Source organism: Carassius carassius, chromosome 44 (genome assembly GCF_963082965.1).
Source record: "Carassius carassius chromosome 44, fCarCar2.1, whole genome shotgun sequence".
Taxonomy (NCBI): Eukaryota; Metazoa; Chordata; class Actinopteri; order Cypriniformes; family Cyprinidae; genus Carassius; species Carassius carassius.
The window spans coordinates 6,022,553-6,045,651 of NC_081798.1; the positions used below are offsets into that span (position 1 = coordinate 6,022,553).

The 23,099-nt window shown below is 37.1% G+C and overlaps 3 protein-coding genes across 4 annotated transcripts; 1 reads left to right on the top strand and 2 right to left on the bottom strand.

The window, feature by feature from the left end:
• Window positions 1–307: 307 nt before the first annotated feature.
• On the bottom strand, window positions 308–9,118 carry twf2b (twinfilin actin-binding protein 2b). The gene is given in 12 exon segments (XM_059537771.1): window positions 308–591; window positions 593–703; window positions 1,562–1,683; window positions 1,816–1,966; window positions 4,268–4,387; window positions 4,486–4,527; window positions 4,607–4,621; window positions 4,728–4,832; window positions 5,534–5,629; window positions 5,779–5,957; window positions 7,391–7,468; window positions 8,221–9,118. Coding segments are annotated over 12 exon segments (1,101 nt in total). The 5' UTR covers window positions 8,246–9,118; the 3' UTR covers window positions 308–534.
• An 811-nt stretch (window positions 9,119–9,929) lies between these two features.
• Window positions 9,930–13,947, top strand: rpusd4 (RNA pseudouridine synthase D4). Its single transcript, XM_059537971.1, has 7 exons — window positions 9,930–10,285; window positions 10,382–10,547; window positions 10,825–11,029; window positions 11,217–11,310; window positions 12,376–12,526; window positions 12,702–12,799; window positions 13,557–13,947. Exons 1-7 carry the CDS (start codon window positions 10,121–10,123, stop codon window positions 13,752–13,754), a joined length of 1,077 nt encoding a protein of 358 aa, XP_059393954.1. The 5' UTR covers window positions 9,930–10,120; the 3' UTR covers window positions 13,755–13,947.
• A 707-nt stretch (window positions 13,948–14,654) lies between these two features.
• LOC132126076 (transcriptional regulator QRICH1-like) lies at window positions 14,655–22,468 on the bottom strand. Of its 2 annotated transcripts, none has more exons than XM_059537087.1 (12): window positions 22,294–22,468; window positions 20,702–20,978; window positions 20,532–20,612; window positions 19,474–19,611; window positions 18,694–19,395; window positions 18,430–18,589; window positions 16,934–17,088; window positions 16,723–16,837; window positions 16,534–16,642; window positions 16,312–16,463; window positions 15,675–15,765; window positions 14,655–15,563 (listed from the first exon to the last, which is right to left on the bottom strand). In XM_059537087.1, the coding sequence occupies exons 2-12, from the start codon at window positions 20,948–20,950 to the stop codon at window positions 15,374–15,376; spliced, it is 2,142 nt and encodes a 713-aa protein (XP_059393070.1). In that variant the 5' UTR covers window positions 20,951–20,978; window positions 22,294–22,468; the 3' UTR covers window positions 14,655–15,373. The 2 variants fall into 2 exon arrangements, with proteins under 2 accessions (XP_059393070.1, XP_059393071.1); XM_059537088.1 differs by lacking the exon at window positions 22,294–22,468 and adding an exon at window positions 21,867–22,012.
• Between the last annotated feature and the right edge of the window lie 631 nt (window positions 22,469–23,099).

Consider the following 23,099-nt stretch of genomic DNA (forward strand, 5'->3'; position numbering starts at 1 on the left):
CAACTAACGAGTATCCATTTTATATGAATTAAAATATAACTTCATTACTAGTTAGAAAAGTATTAACCTATTGGATAATAATCACATACTAAATTACTAAATTCAGTTGCGCGCTCTCTCTCTCTCTCTCTCTCTCTCTATATATATATATATATATATAAAATACTACTGTGCAAAAGTCTTGGGCCATTAGTGGCTTTTTTTGGTGAAAATACTACTGTGTGTACTGTTTGTATATAGAGGCTTGTTAAAGTGTTAACTAAACATAATGTTTCTTCACGGTTAGACAAAAAGGAGATTTAACAAGACAGATTAATGGATTTTATTTTATCTTTAACATAAAAATCATCATCTAAACAACACATTTATGTGGCATTGAAAACCATGTGAGAATGTGTTTCAGAGTGAAAGAAGACTAGTTAAAAACTAACATAAAAAATAATAACCATAAAAAGGATAGCTAAGACAAGAAATAGGCTAGTGAAATTAAACAAGTGTATCAGATGTCATTTTACATGTTCTGATTCTATGATTCTAGCTCTCCTCTCCATTCTCTCCCGCTCCTCTGATTAGATGGTTGTTCCCTCGTTTCACCTGTTGGGCCCTTTGGCTTGGTGAATGCTTGTTTCAGAGCATGCTGCTTCGGGTAAACCCCTTCATACAGGAAATCCTCTGTAAGGCACTCTCCACTATCAATCTCCATCTACACACATGACACATAAACAGATTTACTGAAATTGGAATAAATATGAGTATTTGACATAAAGCGAATGTCAAAATGTTATGGATCATGAAGTTATTATTCAAAGGTCTGAGTTTCGAAAGTTTTGATTTGTTTTTAAATGTATTGATACTTTTACCTAGCAATGATGGACTGAATTGATCAAAAGTGACAGTCAACATATTAATAATAATGTTACAAATGATAACATGTCAAATAAATGCTTTCTTTTTAAACTTTCTATTCATCAAAGAATCCTAAAAAAAACGTATCACAGTTTCCACAAAACAAATTAAGCACCACCTCTGTTTTCAACACTGATAACCTAATGATAAGAAATGTTTCTTGAGCACCAAATTAGCATATTAGAATGATTTGTGAAGGAAGATTTGATGTGAAAACTCAGCTTGCCATCACAGAAATAAATTACATTTTAAAATATATTTAAGTAGAAACAAAGTTATATGAAATTATAATAATATTTTTACTTTATTTTTGATCAAATAAATGCAGGACCTTTTTATATTGTAAATTAGTTCACTTCAAGGAACTGTGTTAAGTAAAACTATTTTACTTGTAAAACTGTTTAAACTATTAGTAAAACTATTTTAATTGTTAGTTCAATATATCACTTATGTCGTGCTTACCAGCAAAATATGCACTTTGTACTTTGGATGTCTACACGAAATTGTAAGAGGTAAAATATGATTTTTTTTCTTTTTTTCCATTCGCATATCTGACATTCTTTTACTCTTCTACTCGGGTCGAAGCTTGTTTGTTCCACAGCTATTAAAAAAACATACTGTACAGTATCAGGATTAACTGTTGCTGTTATTGTACCTTTTTGGTGATCTCTATGTGGTAGTCTCTCTCTACCTCATCCAGAAGTCGATTCTTACAGCTGGAATACAGCATCCTTTCTTTGATACTACAGCTATACCCAGGCATGGAGTAGATGAAAACTGCTCCACATATTCAAACACAAACGTAACAAATATTAGCTTTGAAGAACAAATCTCATTAACAATACTGAGATGCAAATTCCTCATACTGTGATACTAGCAGAATAGTTACAGTAATATTTTGGCACTAACCTACAGCTTCCAGTGCCTGTCCTTGATGGGCGTGTTTGTACAGGAATAAGTGGTATCGTGGGGCATCAGTGGGGATTCTGCTCGGCAGATCTTTGGTCTCTGTAGGACTAGTGTGCACGAGCTCAATTGTCTCTCGTTTGGTGTCCAGCCGCTTAAAGATGATACAGTAAAACAAGCTTTGTTATGGAGATTATGTGGAGTGCGCAGCAGGCATAATATTCTATGTGATAATGTCAAATTGTTTAACTCTTATTCAAAATGTTCAGTATGGTCAATAAGATTTTTTTTTTTAAAGAAATGAAAAGGATGCCTTTACAATGTTACCCAACAATTTCGTTTCAAATAAATGTTGTTGTTTTTTTTTACTTTTTTTTTTTTTTACAAATAATCCTAAAAACAATATATCATGGATTCCAGAGATATTAAGCAGCACAACAATTTTCTAAATTTCTAATAAGAAGAAATAGTGAGCAGCAAATCAGCATATTAGAATGATTTCTGAAGAATCATGTGACACTAAAGACTGGAGTAATGGCTGCTTAAAATTAATTCTCTGTTGTTACAGGAGTAAATTACATTTTAAAATATATTTGACCTTTATTTACCCCCATACTTTTGAACAATAATTTTTGTTTATTGCATAATTAATATTTTAAAGTTGGGTGTTTTGTTGCTTATTCTGAAATGTAGTATTATGTAGAGAATCATGTTATAAAATCATGCAAAGTAAACAAGCCATACAACAGCACTATCAATAGTATTTATTTGTACAACCCGAATTCCGGAAAACGTTTTTTAAATTTTAATAAAATGAAAACTAAAAGACTTTCAAATCACATGAGCCAATATTTTATTCACAATAGAACATAGATAACATAGCAAATGTTTAAACTGAGAAAGTTTACAATTTTATGCACAAAATGAGCTCATTTCAATTTTGATTTCTGCTACAGGTCTCAAAATAGTTGGGACGGGGCATGTTTACCATGGTGTAGCATCTCCTTTTCTTTTCAAAACAGTTTGAAGACGTCTGGGCATTGAGGCTATGAGTTGCTGGAGTTTTGCTGTTGGAATTTGGTCCCATTCTTGTCTTATATAGATTTCCAGCTGCTGAAGAGTTCGTGGTCGTCTTTGACGTATTTTTCGTTTAATGATGCGCCAAATGTTCTCTATAGGTGAAAGATCTGGACTGCAGGCAGGCCAGGTTAGCACCCGGACTCTTCTACGACGAAGCCATGCTGTTGTTATAGCTGCAGTATGTGGTTTTGCATTGTCCTGCTGAAATAAACAAGGCCTTCCCTGAAATAGACGTTGTTTGGAGGGAAGCACATGTTGCTCTAAAACCTTTATATACCTTTCAGCATTCACAGAGCCTTCCAAAACATGCAAGCTGCCCATACCGTATGCACTTATGCACCCCCATACCATCAGAGATGCTGGCTTTTGAACTGAACGCTGATAACATGCTGGAAGGTCCCTCCTCTTTAGCCCGGAGGACACGGCGTCCGTGATTTCCAACAAGAATGTCAAATTTGGACTCGTCTGACCATAAAACACTATTCCACTTTGAAATAGTCCATTTTAAATGAGCCTTGGCCCACAGGACACGACGGCGCTTCTGGACCATGTTCACATATGGCTTCCTTTTTGCATGATAGAGCTTTAGTTGGCATCTGCTGATGGCACGGCGGATTGTGTTTACCGACAGTGGTTTCTGAAAGTATTCCTGGGCCCATTTAGCAATGTCATGGACACAATCATGCCGATGAGTGATGCAGTGTAGTCTGAGAGCCCGAAGACCACGGGCATCCAATAAAGGTCTCCGGCCTTGTCCCTTACGCACAGAGATTTCTCCAGTTTCTCTGAATCTTTTGATGATGTTATGCACTGTAGATGATGAGATTTGCAAAGCCTTTGCAATTTGACGTTGAGGAACATTGTTTTTAAAGTTTTCCACAATTTTTTTACGCAGTCTTTCACAGATTGGAGAGCCTCTGCCCATCTTTACTTCTGAGAGACTCTGCTTCTCTAAGACAAAGCTTTTATAGCTAATCATGTTACAGACCTGATATCCATTAACTTAATTAATCACTAGATGTTCTCCCAGCTGAATCTTTTCAAAACTGCTTGCTTTTTTAGCCATTTGTTGCCCCCGTGCCAACTTTTTTGAGACCTGTAGCAGGCATTAAATTTTAAATGAGCTAATTAAGTGGATAAAAGTGTAAACATTTGCTACGTTATCTATGTTCTATTGTGAATAAAATATTGGCTCATGTGATTTGAAATTCCTTTAGTTTTCATTTTATTAAAATGTAAAAAACGTCCCAACTTTTCCGGAATTCGGGTTGTATGTTTAATGAAGGTAATTGTTATTGTATGTGCTTATTCATTGCAACCTGTTCTGTTAAATATATATGTGGCAGTCTGAACAATTAGTGTATGTGGAACTTACTAGTTGAATGTAATTGATGCGTCTGAGTTTAAGCTGCTGTAAAGCATGTTTAGCCTCCTCCTGCAATGGGAACGCCAAACCCTGCAAAGTCGGATTTTTACTGTCCACGCTGATTTCTGTCTGTATCCGAAACACACGTAACAGAAAACAAGGAATTTATATATATATAAAGACCTTCAATCTGTTACATTAAGATGTATTTAGATAGCTAAGACTACCTTTGCTTGTCCACTTATGGTGGCAACTCGTCTTCTCTTGTCCTGAATAGAAAAGTACAAAAGTTTTGTGGAAATCCCCTTACTTACACACTTGAAAACAAATCAGTCATAGTACACTTACCTGTGCCACTTTGTCCTGTCAGGTGCGTTATTAAGAAATACATTGGTTTTTTAGATATTTAGGTAGTCAAACTGTCAGATAATGTTTGAGATAGTGTATGAACATTTTTGACCTTCCTCACCTCTGTTATTTTAATCTGATTGAGCTGCTGCTCAGCAGTGGTGAGAGGAGCCAAACAGGAGGACGAGGACAGGTGTCGTAGATAACCTTGGAAACAGACATCTTCCTGCAGATAAGAATAGTAAATATTGCTTAGTTGACAAATCATCACACCTTTAAACATGTGACCTAGATAAACCTGAGCAAAGGTAACAAGCAGAACAGAAAACAGTAGGTTTAATGTTGCAACCCAGGTATATATATATATATATATATATATATATATATATATATATATATATATATATATATATATATATATATATATATATATATATATAGAGTTTTCAGTAATGTCTTCTGGTTCTTAAAAGAATCTTTTAACTTTTTTTTTTCCTAGTTTGAAGAACACTTTAATATTAATAACTTTTTCCACCATGAAGAACCTTTTGTCCAGTGGAAAGTTTCCATGGATGTTAAAGGATGCCAATAAAGAACCTTTTTAAGAATGCAAATCAGGCATCAAATAATGTTGAATAATGAGCTCATATCTGGAATACTTGATTCTGATTGCTTAGAATATCTCAGAATATATGCAACCTGACAAAAATGTATATTTTTTTATTTTTCTATTTGTTCACAAAACAAAAGAATAAAAGAAAACAGTTTGCCCCAAAACACCCATGCAGCAGGGTCATTTAAATAATAATAAAAAAATGTTTTTTACATTGCTATGCATAAATGTAAATGCATATACTGTAATAATACAGTTATAAAATAATTTAAACTCCTCTGTATTTGATGTTGAAATAACCCCCTGCTACACACCTGGACTGTTCCAAACAGTTCATCTTTCAGGTGACTTCCTCCAAACTCTTTCTTCAGTGTGGCACGGGTAGCAGCGTACACCATCTTTAACCTCACCTGTGTAGTGTGGTATGAATGGGTATGTTCACACAGAATGGTAACTGACTTTCAGCCAAAGGGTTAAAGGGAACAGTATTTATAGAGTATGAGGGTGAGAGTTTGTATTGAGCATACACATTCAACTTTATCATGTGTTCCCTACTTACTGGTGACTGGTCTGGCGACCAGGAGATAAACAGCCACTCATATCCCAGCTGGTTCTGTGAGTCAAGGCGATAAAGGATATAGCAGGGTTCCAGACCGTCCAGCATGGGCAGGACACATGCGTCATAGTCCTGATCCCAGCTCTGACACACCTCTCTGTACGCTCCCAACACCAGCTGTTCTAAAGCACACACAGACATATACACACATACACACCTCATAACACACACCCTGACTACTTGCAGTAGTCCCTGATAAATGCACTGACTATCACTCTGGGTCCAAAAACAGCACGGTGCCATGTTATCATACACTAGCACTGCATGGATAACATTCCACAGTCCAATTTATCTCAACATTTACTTTACATTCTTAAGAGTCAACAAGTGACTGAAATATATTTGCTAAGGTAAACATATGTAGCCTTACATGGCAAAACATCAAACAAGTCACATTTATTTTAAAAGATAGCAAAAGCACACTTTAAACAAACATATATGTTTGTTAGTTTTTAAATGATAAAACAACATCTAAATGATGAACACCAATGTGAACCTAAGTGATACCCCTGTGATAAAGTACACTTAAATAAAATAACATTCTTTAATGTGAACTGAATGTACTGTTTCCGGACATTTGATTGCATGTTAATTACTGTTATGTCTGAAAATGTTCAGCATTGGGTCCCGTTGGACTATGTTTGGTTATGCACTGCGAGTGACAGGTTACTGTGCCTTTAAAGGTTATGGCATTGATTTACGGCAAAGGTCGTAGAATGGAAGTTTCACGTCAGTTGATAAACGGCAACATAAACAAAGCTACACGGTGTGATTATTGAGTCCTTCGCAAACACAACAATTACACTTAATGAAATGTATTATAATTTACATTTATATAACGTGCAATTAGTTGAACTTCAGAGTGCATTTTGAGTAGGACTAAGTACATCATTCCATGCAATTTCACAAATTTTATTTTTATTTTATTGTATGCTACTTTTATTGCTCTACAATTTAGTGTATGTAAAACAACAAACTACATTTACATTTTTAATTAAGTAGTCCTTTATGATGTTAGTCAACACTCAACACATCAAAATAAGGGTACTTACTGAAATCATTACAACTTTCAAGAGACTTTCAAGAGATACTTTTAATTTGACATTACATGCACTTTTTTAAAGTGTACTTAAGAGTATTACAAAACATGATCTTAAAAGTGTACTCACTTTAAATACACTTAAGTGGCTATTTATTTAATTAATATTATGATTTTTAAAAACATCATTTTAAGATTAGAATTACACTACAAATTTACATCTAATACAATCAAGTGCAGCTCTTTTTTGACTCAGAAATGTAATATTTAAGGATGACTTTTCTAGATGATGTGACCGATATGTGATCTTCTAAATAGTAGTTTAGAACTTGGTTTACTCTACAGTAGGTATTATTTTATTACAAAATAATGTGAGGCCTGATTCATTAATTGGAAAGGGTAAATAGCAGTTAACTTACCAAAAGCATCATCAAATTTGTACTATGCTGTGGGTATTGAAATACTAATATTAAACTACATATACAAATGGTCTCACAAACAAATGCTTCTACTCACCGCTCCTTATAACAATCTTCACCACTCTGACAGCGCCCCTTCTCGCCTTCACGAGGAACTCTCTCAAGTCGGGAGTTGCTGGTTTCAGAAGATAATTATTTAACATATGAAAACAGAGACAGGATACAGTGAGTAAGCCTAAGAATTAGTTTATGCCCCAAACCTTTAATCATCATAAGAATAGCGAGAGACGACCCCATTACAAAGGCCTAGTATTTCATGTTATAAATTATAACAAGACCAAGAAAATTGACTGAAACAAAGGAAATTTTACACTGCTTCCACACTGCGGCCTGTGCCTCATTCTTGGCCTCACCATGGCAACAGGGCATCGGGACTCATAAATGATGTAGGTGCAGGTGAGATGGATGAGGAACAGTGCTTCCGCCCCTAAAGCTTGAATTACCTCTCATCATCATTCACATAAAACACAGCATAATATTATCTCTCTATTTAAATCCTAAATAGACCACTACACTGTAGAACCATAATTTTGTTTGCTAAAATAAAGATTTAAGCAGAGCTATCAACATTCCTTATTTTTAAATAGATAGTTCCCTTTGCCTGTAGTCGAACACATTTGCACATAGACTCCATGCAATTCTGAAAACGTTCAATGCCAGATTTGGATGCGAAAGTCTCTAATCTAGAGCTTTTACAGGTTTATTCCAAAGTTCCTCTTTTTTTACTTTTTGCATATCTTCATAGTATCTATAACACTTCTGATTCAAAATGCATGGTTTCTTTCACTAAAAGGAGAGGATAAAGAATAAAATATAAAGTGATTTATTCTAAATGTTATAAATCTATATGGGCTGCAGTGTACTTACCATGAATACCCGTCTGGTGCGACATCCCAAATCACCTCGATGGTCCAGCTCAGTCCGAATTCCTGTTGAAACTCCCACGTTGTCCTCCTTGTCTTCAGTGGCACTGCTATCTGTGTCAAGAAGTGTGGTCCAACTCACTTCCGTGCAATGACATCAACGCCCCTTAAGCATCCTACCTGGGGAATCCTGTTTGAAACTTGATCTGCGGAACTGAGGAAGATGTGTAGCCTAATATTACACCTGTCAAGGGATGGGTTCCAGCACAACCCCTATCTACTATAATTTGTCCGTCAACGGTGGCACTTTTGGGGTATAAAGTGGATGACAACATCTGATATCTGTGATGAGCTAAATGATGAAGCTGTAGTGTAGAATAAAAGGAAGTACCAGAGTCTGCAAATCATTTGTCTATCTCTGGTCTTCTACAAACAGTTATGCCACGTTCCATTTGTGAAAAGAAATAGCACATAATCACTCACAAACATCGAAGACCTGATAGGAGCATATAAAGCAGTGGCCTGTGGGAGCTCAAATTCCACCGGGCTGTCATGAGATACCATGCAGGCGGCTGCTGACCGCCAAACAGCAGGACAGGCTGTTCATTTAGACAGCCTTACCAGCTATCAAAAGACTATTTCAAACCGTAAGCTCACTCTCTTGACCACACTTGAGATCTTGCAGAAGGTTAATGAGATATGTTTCAGGGAAATTATTGTGTTTCTAAAAAGGGTTTCAGGGCTTTTTATTTCATTAGAGCATTTAACAAACAAAAAGGTTTAAATCTGATATGATGTATCTGTATAAAGACAGGAAGAGAGAGAACATACCTGTACGTTTTCTAGTGCTGGCTTCATGTTTAATTCACTCAGCTGTGAGCACAAACACAGCCATTATTCATTATTCACATTATTCACACCTTCAAAGATGTATACATATTCTGCACACATAGATTCTCTTTCTTCTTCACACCACACATTTTTTTAATATGTCATATAGTACTACAGACTTGTCTGTATGCATTTCTAGACAATATTTAGGAGGAATGTGCCCTATGTTTTCTCAGACCTGCTGTTTTTCTATATCGCTGCAATCCTGTTGATCAAACTATTTACTGACAACTAGGCCCAAAGTCCATTTCAAAGTATATCTGAAGTCTTTACTAGAGCTGAAAAAGTGTTTAAAACCGGATCATCATTTTAATGACTCGTGATGGTTCTTTTTAGTGACTCAGAAACAGTCTAATTCTCTAACAAACTACTCTTTTCGTGAATTTTCTGATTGAAAACATTCTGGCAATGAAATATGAGAACATATTTTTGTTTGTTTTGTATTTTTATATTGAATAGATTTATTTAATATCATTCAGCCCAGTGCCTTTTATTTTCAATTGCACCAATGTCATCCACTAAAATGCATATTTTGGTGAAAAGAAATAGCTCAAAAGCTAAATTTGTTTGCAGATTGTTTAATTAATTTATTTTATCTCGGTGACATTCATACATTTTAGCTCAAAGATACGTCTTAAAGTAGCTCATAGCCTATTTCTGACCAAACTCTCATATTCTGAATAATATTTTAGAATTTGGTCTAATAAGTTTTTTTTAAAATAACAAATTGATATGAGGGATGATTCATGAATTGAAAATGAATCGATTAATGAATCAAAAACGTACAGCATGAACAGTGTAATTCACGCTGACCAATGACTTTTATTTTGAACTGATGTTTATTTTCACTATTACGTATTGCTCAGCTGTTCATTTTACGTATGTGTTTAATGTCTTCTTGGTTACTCGGCTTTTCCCGTGATACTAGCTTTTTAATCGGACGGTGAGTAATGTAAGATCACAGGCTCGGATTTGAGTAAAGAGAGCTGACTTTGAACTATTCATCTGTGAAAATGCGACATGCACGTGGGGTGACATTCACCATGCTCGTGAGAGCGTGTGCCACCGCTTCAAAGACGGAGGCCGTCGCTTCTAACGGGAAAGCAGGACTTAAAGCAGCAGATATCGCGAACAGACTCCGGGGTGAAAAGGAAAAACAAACAAATGACAAAAAGGAGGTTAGTTACGTTTGCTTATATCTGTATATTGCGTTTTGACTAAAGTGTCTTTATGTGCAACCATTTGGGTTCCGTGTTTTTCGTTCCTCTCCAAAGGTTCCGGTGTCACCTCTTCAAAACAGAGTAAACGAATTCAAACAGTTCTCTCAGCAACTACAATCTGTTCATCCAAGTGTGCTCGTAAAAGCTCTTTACAGGGGCATGCTTTATCAAGACCAAAACATAATCGCAATAAATAAACCATACGGCGTGCCTCTCTATAGTAAGTATTTGACTTCTCATTAATCCTCTCATATTTATGAATTTTTTGATCATGTCGGTTTATATAGTAAATGCAACAAAAAAAAAACTGAAGTTGCATTTAATTCTGATAAAGTAAAATATTTATTAAAAATGATAATCAAAATGTACAATTTAGACCACCAGAAGACCACCAAATTGGCTTAAGTCCATTTGAGTACATACCTGATAATACAAGTCTTACATGATCTTTGGATATACTAGCGTACTTATCAATTTTCCTTGTTCAATTCTCATAGATGTAGATGGCATCAGAAACAGCATAGTAGAATGTCTGCCTTTGCTAGCAAAGATAACTGATGGCATGCAGGCAGGAGCACGGCTGCACATTTGCCATAGCCTGGAAAAAGAAAATACTGGAGTTTTGATCCTGGCTAAAACAGCAGAAGCTGCTGAACATGTCCAAACACTCATCAGATCACACAAAGTGGAAAGGAAATACTTGTAAGATTTACTTTAAAACCATTATTTGTTGCCTGTCTTCAGTTGGATGCAATTGTTTTTGAAAGGGGAATTTATTAGTGGGATCCAATTAAGTTGTCTAGTGCAACATATATTTTTGCTTATTGCTAACTGATTCTCTTGTAGCAGCATACAGTAATTTAAACATAATCCCACTTATTTTGTTCAGGGCAGTCACTGTAGGTGTGCCCGTTCCATCCGAGGGAGTGATTGACATTCCCATTATAGAAAAGGAGGTCATGGGACCACAGCCACATTTTAAGGTAACATAGTATTGTGTTCATAAAAAACATTTTTTATTTTAACCTGTTCTTAAAAACCATATGAAAAGGAGCTTTTTATTAAGATTCTCACCCTCAGGCCATCCAAGATGAGTTTTGTTTCTGATTTGGAGAAATGTATGCATTGCATTACTTGCTCACCAGTAGGTCCTCTTCAGTGGATGGGTGCCGTCAGAATGCGAGTCCAGACAGCTGATTAAAAAAATCACAATATTCCACAAGACTCCCATCTATCACTTAACATCTTGTAAAGGGAAAAGCTGCATGTTTGTAAGAAAGAAATCCATCATTGCGATGCTTTTAACTTCAAACAAGTCCATCACCGTATTTTATCCATTGAAAAACTTGTCTTCTCTGACTCCGGAGAGAAATATCCACAGATCAAATGTTAATTTCCCGGGGGAACCGTTATTATGGATCATAGACTTTTGACCAGAGGTGTCAGTTTTACATTCAAACACGCAGCATTTCACGTCACATAAGGTTGGGAGGGATGTGGATTATTTATGGATTATTGTGATGTTTTTATCAGCCGTTTGGACTCTCATTCTGACGGTACCCGTTTACTGCAAAGGATCCATTGGTGAGCATGAACTGTTCACAATAAGATAAGTATAATGTATTTAAAAAACAGATTTTTAAGAATAGGATCTCCTCCAGTTTACTTACTTTACAAAATTGAAGTATATATGTGTATTCTGCTCAGATGGGGGAAGTCGTGGCCTAATGGTTAGAGAGTCGGACTCCCAATCGAAAGGTTGTGAGTTCGAGTCCCGGGCCGGCAGGAATTGTGGGTGGGGGGAGTGCATGTACAGTTCTCTCTCCACCTTCAATACCACGACTTAGGTGCCCTTGAGCAAGGCATCGAACCCCCAACTGCTCCCCGGGCGCCGCAGCATAAATGGCTGCCCACTGCTCCGGGTGTGTGCTCACAGTGTGTGTGTGTGTGTTCACTGCTCTGTGTGTGTGCATTTCGGATGGGTTAAATGCAGAGCACAAATTCTGAGTATGGGTCACCATACTTGGCTGAATGTCACTTCACTTCAGATGGGTCTGAGCCCATTGTTCAAACTGAGTGAGGAGGGAGATGGGGTGACCAGGGTAAGAGCTCATCGACAGGCACACAGCGCAGTCACACAGTATCGGGTTCTGGACAGCACCGGTGGCTGCAGCTTGGTGGAACTGCAGCCTGTCACAGGTAATGACTTACCATGAAATGTTAAACCCATACCTGACTCCTAACTGAGCCCTGTATACGCTAATTATCTTAAATGTTGCTGAGCTTACCCATATATAATGTAACATTGTGTTTTGATTTATGTAAAAAAGAAGACATTTAAGCATATGATGACCAGAACCAATGTGTTTTTTAGGTGTGAAAAACCAACTTCGTGTGCACATGGCTCTTGCTTTGACCTGCCCCATTCTTGGAGACCACAAATATGCTCACTGGAACAAACTAGCACCACAGGTATAATAAATACTAGTGTTGTAGCATTGGTTTCTTATATGAACCTATGCTGCCATTCAAAAGATTTTTTTTTATGTTTTCGAAACAAAGAAATCTCTCTCTTATTCTCTTATTCTAACTAAGGCTGTAGTATTTGAAAAAAAAAAAAAAAAAAAGAATTGTGAAACATTGGAATTTAAGACCGCGGTTTTCTATTTGAATATATTTTAGTCATTTTTTTATGTAATGGCAAAGAAGAATTTTCAGCATCATTACTCCATTCTTCAGGGTCACATGATCCTTCAGAAATCATTCGAATATGCTGACTTGCTGTTCAGGAAACATTTCTTATTATTATCAGTGTTGAAAACAGTTGTGCTGCTGAATCCTTTTTTCATGATGCTTAAATGAATAGAATGTTCAGAAGAACAGAATTCATTTGAAATGAATTAAGTGAAATGAAAATGTTTTTAATGTTACTTTTGATCAATTTAATATATCTCTTCCAAAGAAAAAAAAAACTTGCGGATCCCAAACTTTTAAACAGTATTGTATTTGCAGATTAGAGATGTTTTTAATGAACACTTGCTTAACCCAAGATTTAGATACACAACCCATTCAAGTCTAGGTCCAGTTTTATTACAGTATTCAGTCTATTATCACAGTAAGTGTTGTGTTAATAATGAATAATAAAGAGGTGGTGTAGTGTTTTCTTGAGACATGACTCATTGTCACGTTTGAAGACTGACCACACGAGGGTCTCACATTTCGATTACAGAAGCTGCCAGAGGGCATACTGCGCCGGCTGGGCCTGGTGCAGAGTAAAACACGATACCTCCCTCTTCACCTGCACTCCCGAAGGATCGTCCTGCCAGGAGTCAAAGGTCACAGTGACATCACAGTGTCCTGTCCCCTTCCTAAGTACTTCACCAACACGTTAAAGAGACTACAGATCCCACTACCAGGAAAAGAATGAGATGGATCACAGCTAGCAACCTTATTTGAAAAAATATTACATTTGTACTGAGAGAAGAAAGTGGGGTGGATTTGATTTTGACTGTAGAAAAGGTCATGTACAAAGCGGACTTTACATTGTTGTTTATTCTAAATGTTTTTTTTTTGTCCAGACTTTGTAATAAAAGACCATGGAAAGTGTTTTATGAAGGAAAGTTATATCTCTGCTTCACCGTTGAATTACATGACTGTCCATATTAGGGTTCCACAATATACATGTAATTTATCAGCCAACATTAGAATTTTAAATAATCATTATTGGTTGATGTTGTATATTTAATTGTGCATACACATTTGCCCTATTATTAAATTTATATCACTATCTTCTAAAACAAATTTTGAATATACTGATTTCAGACTTATGATGTTGCGATACCTAAATTCACATGTAGCATCTAAAGCAGTGGTAATCTCAAACTTTTTGACTCCAACAATAAAAGGCCCAATGACCTTTCCAATTGTCTGTGATTTTCTGCATAAAGATTAAGGATAAGAATTTGAAAAAATTATTTAAATTTCTAACCGATAAAAACAGGTCTAAAAATAGTACTTCAGTGGTTTAATGAATGGTTTGCCTTTTTAAATTAATCACTTGAAGGTTTGCTGGTTGAGGAACTTTATTTTATTTTTTTTATTTAGGGGGAAAAATTAGTATAGCATTTTAATAACATGAACATTTTAATACCAGCATATCCCTTATGCAAATTCTTTACTAAATAATTGTTGCATTTACTAATGCATCTAATAATAGTTTTGTGAACTACTTGTGCAGAAATGTATTCCGTTTCTGTCATGAGGCCCGCTTGTGTGACAGAACTGACCAGCGACTGCAGAAAGGGTCAAAGACGACACATACAGGTAATTCACTGTACAAAAAGGCATGTTTGAAAACAGGCTTCAGTTCTCCAGCACCACTATCATAACAATACATATCAGGTTACCATAGATGCATGTATGTGTGTGTGTGTATATATATATATATAAAATAATAAAAACAGAACCAAAAAGTCTTCATATATAATACACTCCTCAGGTATGTGAACTCTGCTACTGCAAGCTCCTGGGGGTGAGCGGGGTTGTGTAAGGTGTTACGGATGGATGAAGCCATGTTTTTAAATGTGTTTACACCTGACCATCACAAGGTGTTCTAGTCCACTGCCAATAATCACAAAAGTTTAGTTTGCGGTCTTAAAAACCACCAGATCTTTACAGTTCTGCACTTAAAGAAAATAAACGGAGAGGACAGTGGGAAGAAAGATGGAGAGTAACATACATGGCAGAAAGAGAAAATGCACACATCAAAGGATCTGGGCAAATGCGTTTCAATGGTCATCAGAGGAACAAACAGAAATAGCTCCTGTATCTAAAACAAAAAAAAGGCTTGTATGTATGTCCAGTTAACTGAAAACCCCTCTTGAACCTCTTCGCTCTCCTTTTAATCACGGGTGAAATACAAGGAGACGCTGCAGAGGCTATTTGATTCAGTCTCTTGAAAAAGGAGAGGGTGGTGGCATGATGGAGCGCTGGAGAAAGCCTCTCTCTTATTCCATCTTGTTTTCTTTTGCTTGCCCTCTTCTTTTCTCAGTGTACGTTGGCCTGCGCGATGGAGATTATCTCCTGGATTTCCCGCACCATCATGATTCGTGTTAGCATGTGCTCCAGCTGCTCGCTCGTGATTGGCTGAGTGGAGTACCAAATAGGGCTGTTGGGTGCCACAACAGGCTCTGGTGTCAGGTAATAGGTGTCATTACGACCCTTTGCAGTCTGAGGGCTGTGGACAGACAAAAAAAATTAGAAAGATACAGAAAAGGTACGTTTTATTTATAATGATAAACAATTGCACCAGCTATTGCATTAGCATATGATAAAATCAGTGGCTCACCATTTGAAGAGATAAAAGTCATAGAGCTTGATAGGACAACGCAACGGGTTCTCTGGGTCCTCCGCCTGCTCTGCGTACATGTCATCTGTCACTAGAACAATAACAGATGTGATTTATGACTTCCCACAGTTTTTTGACTTTCTATAACTCTTCCATTCATTTGTTCAAGGCAATTATAAATCTGTCTCACACACACAAAGGACTAGATTTTTATTTTTCTGTTGCAATAATATTTTGTGATTTAATTGAATATGCAATGTAGTGTCTAATTTTCAAGATATATTATCCAATTTCCAGTATTACAAGCGGTTACTCTATATATAGCTTACTCTATACATAGCTATTGCATTGGCTGAAATCCCATATTGGTTGATCACTGATAACTGTACAACTTCGGAAATGTTTCAACATCTGAAAATTGGAGTCATGGCTGCTGAATTACTTTTTAATTTATATCAAAAAAGAAAAAATGTATAATAATATTTAAAATTATTGCCATTATATATATATATGTATATATATATACACACACACACACATAAATAAATGCGGCCCTGGAGAGCATTGTACACAAGGGTAAAATTTATATTTATCTTGTAACATTTGAAAACATCTTATTTTGTGGCTGCCTCCTAACCTTTCTGTCCAACATGGTGTGGCCCGACTCCTTTCAGGTAGCGGATGCTGGTGCTCTTGTCTTTAGGGTTGGTGGGATTCTTTTTGGTGTGTCTGAGCACTTTGGAGAAGGCCACTTTCATATGCTGCTCCACTGTGGTCAAGTGGAAGTACCTGTGCAGAGAGACAATATTATAACTCCTGAGCACTCATTGCCATCATTTCTGAAGAGAAGGAGACTGACTTGGTGTTGAAGTACATCAGTGTAGTGAGGAGAGTGGATGGAGAATGAGCTCCCAGCTGCTTACACTCCCACAGCATCTCCTCTGTCACGTGACTTGGGATAATGTAGCCTGGCAAATACAAAGGCAATTAACATGAATTTTCCAAAATGCAAAAGGACATCATTTAAAAACACACACAAACATCTTACCAAGAGGGTGAATACTGGGCCTCCACTCTTCAAGAATTGTGTGTAAACACTGACAAAACCGGCTGTAGTACTGATCAGAGAAGATATCGTCTACTCTGCCGTTCTCAAACATGTACTGTACAAAACAAAAAAAAGAGAAGGAAATCAGCTTATGCAAACTAATGATCCAACATAATCATCAGAAATAAAAATATGAAGACAACAGACATACTTTCTGTATGCATAAAAATACATAGTATAGTGAATCAGGTTCAAATGGCTCCCCCTCCAGCCCACGAGCCTCTTGGGTCATCAAAGACAGAGCCAAGTTCAGCTCGCCCACTGAACTGGACACAAGATCATCCTGGAAGCGCAGCGGCTGTCGACCTGCAGACACAGACATTCATCTTGCTGCAAATAAACACCACTAGATGCTTAACAGAAACTGTTTTGACCATGCATTATATTTGGTAAAGAGATCTTTTAAGACCTACATAAAATTAAACATGTAAGCAATTTTGCAAAATAAATAAAGCGTATACACTACTGTTAGAAAGTTTTGTGTTTTTTAAATAAGTCTCCTTTTCTCCCTAAAGGTTGCTTTGATCAAAAAATATATTAAAACAGCAACATTTTTAAATATTACAACTAAAAATAATTTGTTTTATTGTAATTTATTCTTCCTGATTATTCATTTCTTAAACTTTCTTTAAAAAAAACGGATCACAAAAAAAATAAAATACAAAAATAAATAAAAAAACCTTTTGAAAGCATGTTTTCTACTTAGAGTTTTTAGATGAATAAATACATGAACTGCATTTTTTTTTTTACATATGGCAAACAACACAATTCTTCTATTTCTATACTATTCAAGGTAGTCAGTACCAACTACTGACCCAATTCTGTATCCAAGTGCTGAATGGTAGCTGCTTTAATGCTTACATGCATGTGTGCACACGATTACTAATGCATTACGGTTATTGCTTCATTTATAGTGACATGTTAAACTGGATCTATTATAGAAAATTTACTTTTGTATTGTTCTTGAACATAAATATGTGTCAGCAATGTGTGTACACAACCACCCCTAATGTGATAAAAAAAAGCATGTTTGTGTGTTTTTGCAGTTTTTAGAGTCTAAGCGCAATAAGACGTGAAAGGGGACTTCCCATGACGTGCCATCTGACACTGTGCTAATAAAACGCTTTATCACAAGTTTAAACTTATATGGTTTTAAAACGTGTGCAAATAATACATTTAAATTATGTCAGAGCGTGAACATGATAGATATGATAATCATGACCAAACAGTTGTTTTGTATTGGCAGAGTATGCGAGTCAGGAGCTGTAAAGGCACAGCCATGTTCTGGAAAAGTGGGCGGGGAGCAGCAGCTCATTTGCATTTAAAGATACATACACAAAAAGAGCATGTTTTTGCTTCCTGTTAAAAATGGTCTTTCTCAGCAAGGAATGATAAATGATCTGTGGGCTATTTTGAGCTAAAACTTCAAAGACACATTGGACATCTTGCGAAAGGGGCATCATAATAGGCCCCTTTCAAATATTGCATTAAATCACTGCATGTTCCAAAGCTGTGGTATCAAATATGGAATCAAGAATCATAAAATGACACTCATATTGCTATTGCCTACTAAAATTCAAATCTAGTAACAATCCTAAATTCAGCAGTGGTATAAAGACAGAGGTAGCAATGAAAACATTAACTCACGTCCTATAGGTGCCAGCTTATTTTGTTCATTCTTGTCAAGCTCAGCATTTTTGCGCTGAACCCACAGCCTCCACACTTCCAGCCCTTCCTCAGGCTTCAGTGTGTTGGGGAGGATCAGCTCTGGAGGAGGTTCCACCTGTGGTTCTGCCTCTGTCTGTGCCTGAAAACACAGAAAACCATCATTGCCACATTGCCAAATGACTTGAGACAGGCTGGGGGTTATGAATCCTTAAGCATGCCGTATTCCTCATAGAATGTGTTCACCTGCAGGTGGAGCTCTCCATCCTGTATGTGTTGCTGCTGTTGCTGCGGATCCCATATGTGTAAAGCCTGCGTCGTCCCAGAGTAAGCACCCCCTACAGTCTGCACTGCTACAGGGATGTGAATGTTTCCATTCATAAACTGCGCTGGGAACAGCGAATGTACAACCTCTTCCTGAGTGGTCACTCCTGAGCCAGACACTGGCACAGCCACCGCACCGGCAGTCTGAGATCCACCGATTACCATCTTGTCCTTGTCTTTATCAGTAGGTGAGGCCTGTACCTGCACGGTGCTGTAGGCCTCCTGAGGGATGGCGATGTGGGCCACACCTTGCTGCTGTGGGGTAGAGTACACAGGTATGGTCCAGGTCTCACCGGCTGGGCCTGTGATGGTACCCGTGGCGCTGTAGAGATGGGTGCTATCAACAGTCAGCAGGTCTGGTCGAAGTGACAAGTAGCCCTGCTGTTGGCCCTGTGGGATGGCCAATACAGTAGCCAGCTGCTGCCCTTGAGGAAGCGAGTAGGACACAACTGTTGGGACATCCACCTTGCGTTTCTTTGCAGGCTGAAGTACAGCGGGTGAGCCTCCAGGTCGCCGCTCTGCCTCCCTGGGGGAGCCTTGCTGCTGAGGAGGGGACAGAGCCTCCACAGTCTGGATCTGAATCTGCTGACCTCCAGCAACCGCTGCCACCAGTTGGGCTTGGAGCTGTGAGTCAAATACACATTATGATTAGAATCTAAAATGCATAAATGTAGAAGCCAATCATGTATTGGTGTGCATTACCTGTTGCTGTTGTTCCTCGGTGAGTTCTCCCTGTTGAACCAGCTGTGTAGTGGTAACTCCTTGTAGCTGCTGTTGGGTGGGAGAGGCCACCTGAAGTACCTGACCAACTGTCTGACCCTGCTCCCCCTGGATTTGCACCTGCCAATAAAGAGATGGAGAGCTATTTAGATCAGGGCTCAATAAAAAGCACATCCTGCTAATCTGGAATAAGGCCTCAATCTTGTTTTGCCATGCATGTTATCATTCTCCTGCAAAAGTGTGTTTATGAATACGAAAAATTCACAGGTTGGTATATATTTAAAAATCTAATACACTGAATTAGTGTTCAACTAACATTTCTTATAATCTGAAATCCTCAAACGCAAACAGTGTGTATCGCTTCAAGAGAACAATCATAGATTTGCATTTTGTTTTACTTTTATATTAACCTATTCTTCATTCATAATTAAATTCATTTATAATCGTTTAATCATTGTATTATTCCATTTAATCATAATCATTTATACTAATTATTTTAACTGTTTACGGTATATACTAATTTCATTAATTTATTCACTGATCAGTCTATTTTTTATTCTATATTATTCTATAATTCGTCTTAGTTGATAGAAGACTGTTAATACAGTTTTGGGTGCCAGACAAGGCTGTTCACGGATTTTGGGTAGACAATTTTGCTGATCTGGCGTCCGAGGCTAAATCTAACACCGCAATGTTTGTTTGTTTTTTCCCTTAAGTTTCTTTAAGAATATTAATTCTGAACTACTTTCAAGTATTTATTTCTTCAGCAACAAAGAAAGTCTCATTAAACGTAATTTAAATAAACGAACATTCGAATATTCGTTTTTTGTCAGCTCAAATATTCGAATGTGATATTTGTGGAAAACGCCCATCCCTAATAAAATCATACAGCTTTGGAACTACATGAGGGTGAATAAATGTTGACTGAATTTTCATTTTTGGCCAAACTATCCTTTTAACCCAACAACCACGGTAAATGTTGTATAACTGCCCTGCAGGTAAGACACACAAAAACAGAAACAAAAAATACAGATTCAAACCTGTACTTGGATCTGCTGCTCAGAAGCTTGATGCACAGCTGCAGCTAGCTGGGGGGAGATCTGTGTAGATGTCACCTGCACCTGTTCAAAGATGAAGCAGAAACTGACCACAAGTTTTTGCTTTTTAAATCACAGCTAAAATGACAACTAAAAAGGGACTATTTTCCTACCGGACATGCCAGCTCCAACAAAGAGCCCGCCACCTCTGTGCTGTCCGTGTAGATGCAGTTGGCCCCCTGCTGGTACACCATAGTCGTGGTGGTGCCACTGGTCTGCTGACTGAACTCCTGCAGAACCTCCGGGCCTTTGGAGGCCAGCGACTCCAGAAACTCTTTCATGCGGTGCTGAGGTATAGTGCGTGCCTTTTGCCGCACATACTCGTCGAACGAGATCGCACCGCCTTCAATGGGCTCATTCATGACAGGTTAATCCACCCTGCACAAGAGCCTTGAACACAAATGGCATGAACACAAGACCAATCAAAATTTTATTTAAAAAACGAGAATATAGAGAAAGACTGACTATGACGGTCAGAAGATAAACAGATGTCAAATTTGATTTCACTCAGTAAAAACACAAGCAACAGCATTAACCAGATTTTTGGTAATGGCAGGGTAAGATAACAAGAATTACAATTTTATCAAATGTAGATTACATTTTTTTTTATTATATACATGTGTATATGTAAGCTTGCTTGTTTTACAAAGTTAATAACTGTGTAAACATGTAATTACAGTCTGTGAAACAAATATGGCATTATTATACTATTAACGACAGCTAATTTATGTTTATATAAATTATTAACATACAATCAACCATATACATGAACAGAACCAAAAGCTCAAAGGCACTTGAGGATAGTGAGCCTGAGAAACAGTAATAAGAATTTTTCCATTACTGCTATGTTTACATTGGCATATGAAGCATTCACTCTCTGCACAATGCAGCTTCCCATTCAACAATAAACATATCAAATCTGCATGTATCCTTTTGCAGTTTAGATTAAATTGTATAAACCGGAGGCTTAAGGTGTTTCAAGTGATTTGGTAATGAAGAAGAGCTCTGCGTTTAAAGCATTCAGACAGAAACTGCCTCTACTCTTGCTGGACTTTGGACCCCTCGAGCAAAATAAATGAGTTGCTTTGAGGTTTCTCTCAAATTACAAAGCCAAACCTCATTCTGAATGATGAAATATGACATTTTTAATTAATACACATAAGCAATAATTATAATTGTATGTGACTGTAAGCCAGCTCTGCTTATGGTCAATCACACACTAGACCACTCGATGCTTTTGCCTCGAAAATATGCTAGCATCAATGCTAACTCGCTAACCTTTGTAATATGAACCTTCATAATCCCCATAAAAAGGTGCAAGGACCTGCATTACGACACTAAATTCATTTATGACACGACGCTATGAGATATTAGTCATTATTCCCGCAGTAAATGTGGCAACGCGCGTGTAGTTGTGTAGCTAACGTGAGCTGGCGTGCTAATCGTCCCATGCTACCTTAAATAAAACCCAAAGCAATTTCCGCCAAAACACGCCGTTCAAAAAACTAAAACCCAGTAAAGCTAAACTAAAGCTGGCTGTGCACATGTAAAGTCCGTTTACATTGCTATAACTCGTTATTTTACACTCAAATACATTTGTCATTATTTTAGTCATACGATTTATCTCGTGCCGTGTGCTTATTCTGCTACACATATAAATAAAACGGGTTATACCCCGCCGAGGCCGGTTGCAAACATGTCCTACCGTATTGAAAAATACAAAAACGCGCTGCTTGGACGGCTTGGATGGCTGAAAATGTTGTTTTTGAACAATAGTGTTTGCGATAGAGCTGACGGAAGTAGGCCTGGTGTGACAGCGCTAGACCCCGGGCTGTCCTGTAGCATGAAGCTCCCCCTTCCGGCTCCACCGCTACAGCAAGCACAGTCACAATGCCTTGGACGTGAAGCACAGTGTTGCCAGATTTTGCTATATCAAATATAAAAAATGGGTTTGTAGTGTTAATGAGAGAAATACACGAGGTGTATTGATAGGGGACCAATATATGCTGCCCAATAATAAACTGAAAAATTTATACATCAATTAATCAGTAACACAAGGGTAAAAAGAAAACAAAAAGAACAATTTGATTCAAACTAAAGAACAACAAAAATAGCATGATTAAATGGACAATTGAAAATACAATATATAATTTAAAAATGTATAACACAGACATTACATTTACATTATATTTTACATTTAGTCATTTAGCAGATGCTTTTATTCAAAGCGACTTACAAATGCAGACAACAGAAGCAATCAAAATCAACAAACAGCCTATGTAATAGCTGTGACAAGTCTCTTTAAGTCTAACACAGTATAAAAATAGGTTTTTATTTAATAAATAAAAGTACAAGTAGATAGAATAGAAAAAAATAATGGGGAATGCTAGTGTTGGAAGGTCTTTTTTAAAATAAAAAATAAAACAAGTCAAAGGAATAGAAAAAGATTAGAGACTGCTAAAGTTAGAGGGTATTTTTTTTATACTATTAAGAAAAAAAGGAGTTTAAATA

Coding starts and splice junctions, on each gene's coding strand:
- LOC132126076 (XM_059537087.1), bottom strand. CDS start 20,950: ATGAATGAGCCCATTGAAGGCGGTGCGATCTCGTTCGACGAGTATGTG. Junction 17,089..18,429: donor TAAGCTGGCACCTATAGGAC/GTGAGTTAATGT, acceptor CTGTGTCTGCAG/GTCGACAGCCGCTGCGCTTC. Junction 15,564..15,674: donor GACTTTTATCTCTTCAAATG/GTGAGCCACTGA, acceptor GTCTGTCCACAG/CCCTCAGACTGCAAAGGGTC.
- rpusd4 (XM_059537971.1), top strand. CDS start 10,121: ATGCGACATGCACGTGGGGTGACATTCACCATGCTCGTGAGAGCGTGT. Junction 11,030..11,216: donor AAAGTGGAAAGGAAATACTT/GTAAGATTTACT, acceptor TATTTTGTTCAG/GGCAGTCACTGTAGGTGTGC. Junction 11,311..12,375: donor GACCACAGCCACATTTTAAG/GTAACATAGTAT, acceptor ACTTCACTTCAG/ATGGGTCTGAGCCCATTGTT.